This window comes from Lepidochelys olivacea (genome assembly GCF_965140295.1).
Source record: "Lepidochelys olivacea isolate rLepOli2 genome assembly, chromosome: 27".
NCBI classification, from domain to species: Eukaryota; Metazoa; Chordata; order Testudines; family Cheloniidae; genus Lepidochelys; species Lepidochelys olivacea.
Window position 1 is genome coordinate 10,441,534 of NC_140437.1, and position 8,574 is coordinate 10,450,107.

The 8,574-nt window shown below is 59.9% G+C and overlaps 1 protein-coding gene across 1 annotated transcript in view; it reads left to right on the forward strand.

Annotated features, from left to right (window-relative positions):
• The window catches only part of ACE (angiotensin I converting enzyme), a 58,789-nt gene that overhangs the window by 48,566 nt on the left and 1,649 nt on the right, over positions 1–8,574 (forward strand). Inside the window, exons 17-24 of the mRNA XM_084615924.1 lie at positions 499–690; positions 1,946–2,043; positions 2,985–3,154; positions 3,916–4,139; positions 4,382–4,526; positions 4,848–4,946; positions 6,284–6,406; positions 8,155–8,342. Coding sequence (XP_084472050.1) covers positions 499–690; positions 1,946–2,043; positions 2,985–3,154; positions 3,916–4,139; positions 4,382–4,526; positions 4,848–4,946; positions 6,284–6,406; positions 8,155–8,342 — 1,239 coding nt within the window. The remainder of the gene's footprint in view (positions 1–498; positions 691–1,945; positions 2,044–2,984; positions 3,155–3,915; positions 4,140–4,381; positions 4,527–4,847; positions 4,947–6,283; positions 6,407–8,154; positions 8,343–8,574) is intronic.

The following is an 8,574-nucleotide window of genomic DNA, read 5'->3' on the forward strand; positions in this document are numbered from 1 at the left end:
CCCATCCCCACCCCACCGCAGAAGATTTATCAGAGGCCTCCAGCTCCCTGCGCCCAACCCTGAGCTCCTTACTCAGACACAATCCTTTTCCTCAGTGCCCAGTTCCACTGGGATTCAATGGGAACCGGGCCTCAACTTTCCTTAGGCCCCCTGGACAATCTCACTATGGCCCCAGGCGAACGCCTCGCAGGGCTTCACGGGCTTGGCTGAAGGGAAGTGGACTAAAAAGCAGCAGCCCCCAGCAAGGTCCTGGGTGTGGCCTGGGGTCTCTGAAAGCCCAGCGTGATGGGAGCTAGATGAGGGAGATGAGGAAGGCCACTTGGAGCCAACTACAATGGCTCAGTCAGCTGCCCTCCGCCCACACTTCCAGCCCCGGAGCGAGGGGGCAGGGCTGTCCCCGGGCCAGGGCTGGTGCAGCCTGTGGAGATCAGCAGCAGGGCACCAATGCGGACATGGCAGGGTGCTCACGATCTCCGCTCTCCTTCTGCATCCGGGCAGGTCACACGGACAATGGGGCCTTCTGGAGATCCCTCTACGAGACGCCCACCTTCGAAGCGGACCTGGAGCAGCTGTACCAGCAGCTGCAACCCCTGTACCTCAACCTGCATGCCTACGTGCGCCGCGCCCTCCTCAACAAATACGGGCAGGAGCACATCAACCTGAAGGGCCCCATCCCAGCTCACCTGCTTGGTAAGACCCCCCCCGGGGCACGCCCGGGGCCGTTGCATCTCTTGGGACATTATTGTCTGGGCGCTGGGATGGCCAGGGGCCACTGACGTCTGAGATGGACCTCCTTCTCCTTTGCCCCCACCCCGGAGACCTAACACCCCATCCTCCCAGCTGGCTCCAGTGGCCAGTTTTCCGTGGGGCAGTGAATCACCCTGTTAATGTGGGGGTGATGGTGCTAGTGGGTAAGGGCCCATTGGAACGAAAGGGCCCCCATCCTCTGGAAATCAGGGCCCATTGTTAGGGCCCAGACTTCCCCACAGGCCCGGTGCTCACCGGTGGGGCCCGGCTTTGCAAAGAGCCCAGCACACAGAGTGCTGCACCTGACAAAATCGCCCAGAGCTCTCTGCGAAGTCTGGCCCCGGGTATCAAACTCGGGGCATCTAACCGTGGGAACTGTCTGATCTACCGCGAGTCCCAGCGAGCCGGCTGCCAAGGCAGGAGTCCTGCTTTGCAGTCCGCTGCGCTACATACTGGGTGATGTTTTCCCGCCTCTCTGGGCTCTTGGCCCCAAGCTGAAACTGGGTATCAAAGCCAGGCCAGCTCCATTTCTGTCTCTCTGGCCCCATCACTGCACTATCAGAGCATCTCACAAGCTTATATGTGAGGGAGGGCAGGGCATGATCCCCAGAGTGGCTAAGGCCCAGATCCTCAAAGGTATGCAAATTCCTAATGTCCATAGAACTCAAGAGAAGGCAGGAGCCTAAGTACCTGTGAGGACCTGAGCCTAAGACACTTGTCCAAGGTGACCCAGGAAGTCTGTGGCAGAACAGAGAATTGAAGCCAGGTCTGCTAAATCCTAGGCTTGCACGCTAACCACTGAACTGTCCTTCCTTTCACTGATGGCAGTGGAGTTACATTGGCTTTTGCCAGGTCTCTCAGCCAGGACCTTTTAGTACAGAAAAGGGACTCATGGAGTCATGTGTTACCCCGAGAACAGGGTTGCATTTGAGAACAGGAGGAGGATTTCTGGCTGGGAGGAGGACGGGAAGAGCAGGGAGGCTGACCAGCTCCCTTCCCCTCTTTGCAAGCCAGGGCTGAGGCTTTCAGAGCCACCCCTGGGATTCCCTTTACAGGCATCCAAAGCCCTTAGGCATCTTTGAAAATAGCCTAAGGGAGTGACGTCCCTTCTGGCTCCGGGGCTGGGAGTAACTTTGCTTTGTTCTTTTCTCCCTTTCTCCCCTGCTTCCTGCCCCCAAATCCGCTTGCGGGTCTCTAGGGAATATGTGGGCCCAGTCGTGGTCCAACATTTTTGACTTGGTGATGCCCTACCCTAGTGCCACGAAAGTGGATGCCACCCCGGCCATGCAAAAACAGGTCAGTGCGTTCAAACTCTTTGAGACTCTGCTCTTGGGAACCCCTTCTTCTGTCTAGGTGATGCTGACTTCCCTTCCCCCGGGAAACAGTTCAGGTCTCAGAATAACCAGCCTGAATAACTGGGCCTGATTCTCCTCACACTTATGCAGCTCAGGAACCAGTAGGATACTCTGTTGTAAAATTGGAGAGAATCAAGATAGCACCTTGCAGAGAAATTCAGAGTTCTTCTGCTGGCTCCACCTGGTAACCAGACCAGGTGGGTCCTATTAGCTCCACCCTGGGTTGAAAAGGGGCTGAATCTCCTTTGCCTTGCACCTTGTTCCAGCATTCCCAGCTGTGCTAAGTGGGTGAAAATCGCTCCCAGCTCAGTATGTCAGCACCCCCCACCCATGCACCGGTGTAAAATAACTATATAAGGTGCAAAGCAACATAAGCAGGCTCTTGCTGTCTGTGAGGCAGATGGAGGTAGGTATAGGCACAGAGGGTCCTACAGGGACCTGCTAAGCTCAGGAATAAACAGACTGAGGTTTATATTTCGTGTTGCTAATGGCAAGGGGGGGCTGTATGGGCCAGGAAGTCAGTGCTGTGTTAGGTACAAACTGGAGCCACTCCTTAGAGCTGTCCCAGAGCCTCCTGTTACTGAGCACGTCCTAGACTGCAGTCCCCTGCCCCAAGAGATAATCCCTGAAACTTTGACCTAGCGCTGTCTACGCTGGGGGTTTGGTCAGCTAAACTACATCGCACAGGGGTGGATTTTCACCCCTCTGAGCAATGTAGCTCTGCCAGTTCCCAGTGTGGAACCGCCCTGAGTCCCTCCTTCCTGATGGCCTGAGATTCGGAGGCGAGAAGTGCTGCCGTGTTACTGGCCCTGGCTTCCTGCCTGTCTGCCCTGGACCGTTCCTGCTTCTGGCTCCCATGTGCTCTCTCTGCTGGCTGCACAGGGCTGGACCCCGGAGAGGATGTTTCAAGAGTCGGATAAGTTCTTTACTTCCCTGGGCCTGATCCCCATGCCGCCAGAGTTCTGGGCCAAGTCCATGATTGAGAAGCCAGCTGGCCGGGAAGTGGTGTGCCACGCCTCTGCTTGGGACTTCTACAACCGCAAGGACTTCAGGTGCCTCCAGGGACGGGGCTGGGCAGTGCCCCAGGCTGGCACTTGAACAGAGCAGAGGGGTCTTAGCAGAGCGATCGCCAATCCTGGCAGCTCCCTGCCCCCTGCTTTGATGTCTTGTCTGTTTGCCAATCCTCGCGGCAGGGCAGGCTGTTCCTGCCCCTAGTTGGAGCAGGATTTTGAGCCCTGGCCTAGGGCCGCAGGCAGATTGACTCTGTCAGTGGCTGGGGACAGCAACACGGAGCCACACTCTGCACCGGGGTGGCAGTCCAGCCCCACTTCAGGCCTGCATCCCTGCAGGAAGCCTGCTCCAGCCCTGGGAACTGCTTGTTGGTGGGTACGTCCACCCAGCTAAAACAGCCCACGGCAGGGAGTCTCGGAGCCCAGGTCCAGGGACTAGCGCTGTGGGGCTGAAAATAGCCGTTGAGGCTCCAAGACCCTCCAGCCTTGCTGGGTTTCAGAGCCCAGGCTCCAGCCCAAGCCCCAGTGTCTACATGGCTATTTTTAGCCTGGCGGTGTGAGCCAAAGTCAGTTGACCAGGGCTCTGAGACTCGCTGCCATGGGGCTTGTTTGCTGCAGATGTAGCTGAGGAGAGCTGCAGCTCGCTGTCTGGGTCTCGCTGTCTGTGCTATCTGTCTGGGCACATCGGGTATTTCTGTAGCTTCCATCGTAGTAGTTTCTTGCTTGCTTTCTCCCTTTCTCTCCCGCCCCCGTCCCCACATTAACCCGTGTGCGCGCTCTCTCTCTCTCGCCCCACGTTCCAGGATTAAGCAGTGCACGGTGGTGAACATGGACGACCTGATCACCGTCCACCACGAGATGGGGCACGTCCAATACTTCCTGCAGTACAAGGACCAACCCATCTCCTTCCGCGACGGGGCCAACCCCGGCTTCCACGAGGCCATCGGCGACGTCATGGCCCTGTCGGTCTCCACGCCCAAGCACCTGCACAGCATCAATCTACTGGATCGAGTAGAGGACAACAACGGTGAGCTGGCCAGGGCCCGGGGCTCGCTCCCCAGAAGTCAGCGAGCCTGGGAGGGGGCTGGGGGCAGGCTGTCAGCTGTTGGTACTGAGGGCTGTTGGCTGCTTATCCAGCTCTCGGCTTAGAACTTTCCAAGGCCCATCAGAGGCTGCTGATGTCGATGGGCTGCTGGCCAGTGGGGGTGGCGAGGGATCTGCTGGACGCGCTGCCTCGCTGACCTCCCATCCGCTCCCCATCCTTTGCAGAGAGTGACATTAACTACCTGATGAGCATTGCCCTGGATAAGATCGCCTTCCTGCCCTTCGGGTACCTGATGGACCAGTGGCGCTGGAAGGTGTTTGACGGGCGCATTCAGGAGGACGAATATAACCAGCAGTGGTGGAACCTCAGGTCAGTCGGAGGTGCCGGCCTGGCACTGGGGACACATCCAACTGCACCCCTGGGCAGCAAAGGGCTCCGAGCAGTTCTCTGCCGCGTGAGGTCCGGTCTGGGGCATCTACCCATCTCATTGCAATGTAGGATGCTCACCTGGCAGTCCTGTCAGGTTCCACAGCTTCTCCCCTCCCCGACCTTGACGAGGTCTCTGCTCTCACCAGTCCCTCTCTTGCTGTGTGCCCCCTCCCCTGCTCACACGCAGTCTCCCTCCCGTCTTGTGGAGCTGTGCTGGCTGGAGGTCTCTAACCGCTGCTTTCTCCTCACCCCACCGTGCAGGTTGAAGTACCAGGGGTTGTGCCCGCCTGTGCCCAGGTCGGAGGATGACTTTGATCCTGGCGCGAAGTTTCACATCCCGGCCAACGTTCCCTATGTCAGGTACACAGGCATGCCTCTCCTACTGACTCCCTTCGCCTTTGCTTGGCAACGAGCCCGGCTCAGCCCGTAGCCACTCATCTGACCTGGGCGGAAGGGCCGCAGCGAGAGGGGGGATGACGGGGTGGGCAGTGGGTGGGCGTGGATGATCCGGTCTGTCGATACCAGACCCGTCCAGCAATGACAAGAACTGCAGCCTGGGGGTCACCTGTCTGTCAGCCATGTGCACAAGGAGCCAGGGTGCCCTCGGGAGCAGGGCCGGACGTGGTCACGGCTTGGGGGCGAGCCCTCCGGAAAGGCTGGGGTGTTGTGGGCAGCAGTGGTGATGCTAGCCGTTCTGTCATTCATGTTGGAGCTAAACTGCCGTCTTGAGGTCTTTGAATGATTCAAGGGCTTTTTGTCAGCCTGGGGAGGCTAACCCCAATGTTCTGGGCCACTCCCAACTGTAGCCATTACACTCCTGGGCCCTAAACTCCCCCTGAGGTCGATTGGGAATACAGCGGCACCTAGGACTATTGACATCTGTATGTCCAAACAAGCACTTGAATATAGCCCCATGTGGGTGACCGCCCGTCCCTGACTGGGCAGGACCGTCCCGAATGCACATTTCAAGTCCCGGTTCTAGGCTGGATGACTCCAGGACAGCATTTGTCCCGGATTCCCCGGGGCACTGCTCTGTGCCTGCCCGAGGCTCAGGTGGTGCCAGTCTCTTTCTGGTGGGATGGGGGGGGCTGAGGTGGGCTTAAGTCCCCCCCCTTGCTGTGAGGCACCCCCTGCTTCTCCTCTCCCCCCCATCCCCCCGAAGCCCTGGCCCTGGCCAGGCTGGAAGCCGGAGCTGGGCAGTAGGAAGAGCCACCCAGGGAGCCTGGGCTGCTGTGAGGAGCCCCAGACTCTCCATCTGCCCTGGGAGGCATGCCCTGGGAAGTGGGGACAAGGGGCAGGGGCTGCTCTCAGGCACCTTGGCCCCACACCCAGGGCTGGTGGAGGGTCCGGGGCTCCCCACAGCAACCCGGCTTCCCTGGACACCTCTTGCCACTACCCAGCTCCGGCTTCCAGCCTGGCCAGGGCATGGAGCCTCTGGGAGAAGAGGAGGAGCATGGGGCAGGGCCATGGAGTGGGGCGGGGATCCTGCATGTGTCCTGTTTTTGCATTTTGAATCTGTATAGCATGCTGTATAGCACAGTGCAGGGCTGGCTCTGAGGCCTGCTGCTCCACGGACTCTCAGACAAAGCACTTGCGTGTCCAGGTTCCACCTGGCCTGGAAATATTTGATGTGGCCTGACGAGGCCCCAGAGTTGTTGGCCAGCCCTGCTCACGTTCCCTCCAATCCCCCAATCCAGGTACTTTGTCAGTTTTGTGATCCAGTTCCAGTTCCACCAAGCCCTCTGCAAAGCTGCCGGTGACACAGGGCCCCTGCACAAGTGTGACATCTACCAGTCCAAGGAAGCTGGAACCCTGCTGGCGTGAGTATAGCAGCCGGGAGAGACCCAGGGGGTCCTCCAGAGCCTGCGTGCCAGGAGTAAGAATGCCAGGAGGCCATCACAGAGCCTGCCCTCTTGGATGTCTCCTGATGGCCTTTTCTGGTTCCCGAGCCCCAGTTTTAAATCTCTCCTTTAACACTGGGGACGTTCGCCTGTGTGATGGGAGAGAATGTGTAGGGCAAGTGACTGAGGGCCAGGACTCCTGGGTTCTATTCCCAGCTCCCCAGCTGACTCGACAGGAAAGTCACTTAAGCCTCCTGTTCTCCATCTGCAGCCCCAGCAGCTTCCCAGAGCACTGCAGTAGTGACTGTTTGCCAGGTGCTTTGAGATCCTTGTGCCGCACGAGGACAAAGGCTTACAGCCAAGCGGTGGACATGCTGGTCTCCAGTACCTCTGCGTTCTCCTCCGCCCCACCCTGCCGGTGACGTGGTTGGCTCTAAGGCCCCTGTGGAGTCCTGGCTGGCTCCAGGTACAAATGCTGGGGTCTGTGCCCTTCCCGGCAAGGTGGTGAAGTCAGGAGGAGCAGCTGAATCCCCCCAGTTATCTCCGTGGATGCATCTGAGCCAGTCAGGAGCAGCCACTATTTGAACGGCGTTGGCCGCACTTGTGGGAACGGACTCATCTTCCGCTAGGGCAGAGGTCGCCAAACTGTGGGGCACGCCCTCCAGTGAGGGTGGGGGTTGAGAAATCTTCCAGGGGGTGCGGTAGAGCCTGGGCCAGCCCCCATGGGGAGGGCAGGGAGGGAGCGCCACTCAGCCCCACTCTGTCCCCAGTTCCGCTCGGCCCCCAGCTTCCGGCCTTGACCGCAGCTCCGTTTCCAGCCTGGGGTCCCGACCATGGCTTGGCACCTGGCTGCGGCTTGGCACCTGGCTGCAGCTTGGCCCCCAACTCCCAGCCCCCGGCTCCCAGCCCGGCTTCCGACTGCAGCTCCACTCCCAGCCCTGGCCTGGCTCCCAACTGCAGCTCCCGGGGGGTGGGGGTGGGGGGGCGTGGATAGATTCCATTACTGGTAAGAGGGCGCCTGACAGAAAAAGTTTGGGGACCACTACACAAGGGAGATATGGTGCAATATCAGAGGCCACTACTAGGTGGCACCTTGATTTCTGCAAGGATGAAGTCTGGTTTTAAGGAAGAGCCCCCGCCCCGCCCCATCCCCCAGGAAAAGCAGACATAACCCTTTCACTGCTGTATAGATCTGCAGCGAGACTGCTGTATGCCGGAGCAGCGGGTCTTCATCTGAGCGACGGTGCCCTGTGTCTGCCCAGCCCAGTCCGGCCGGTTAAATGGCCTCCCTCTCCAGTGCATCTGCCTCCTGGCTCGCGCCCCATTAAAGCCCCCGGCTGAGCCTCAGCTCTCGGCGTTAGTAACGGCTTGGCCTTGCCTGCGTGCGATTGTTGCCCCCTAGAGGAGGCCTTTGGCACAACCCCCAGGGGCTGCCTAAGGGTCTGGCCGCACAGCTGTGTGGTGACGCCCCTGAGCTAGCTTGGAGGCGGACAGCACAGGTCCCAGGGGACGTACTCGGGCACCAAAAGCAGCAAAGCCACCCGTGCGAGCTAGCTCAGAGCTAGCCGGGGCATGCCTCCATGTGCTGCAGTCACCCCCCTGACCGCCGCGTCGCCAGCCCCTCAGGGGGACGGGGATGGGGCGGGAGGCTGGGGCTGTTTGCAAGTGCAGCTTTGGCACCCGCGTCTGCCGCAGCAGTGCCTGGAGCAGCTCGCTCTCGTCGGCAGGAACGCCATGAAGCTGGGCTACAGCAAGCCCTGGCCGGAGGCCATGCAGCTCATCACGGGGCAGCCCACCATGTCGGCTGATGCCCTGATGACCTACTTCAAGCCGCTGACGGACTGGCTGATCCAGGAGAACACCAAGAACGGGGAGACCCTGGGCTGGCCCGAGTACAACTGGACGCCGTATGCAGGTACTTCCAGCAGAGGGTGTGAGAGAGTTCTGCCCCGCTGGAAACGCGGCGCATGATGTGGGAAGCTTGGCTTGGTGCTCTGACTCCCACCAGCACCATTGTTCCCAGCTGGCCCCACTTGCTGGCAGGCTCTGGGGAGAGACCACGAAGTGAACACGTCACTGAGACGGCATTTCTCCCCCTCTTCTCTCCCCCCACGTGCAAGGGGGAGGGGCTGCAGGGCTGGGGGAGG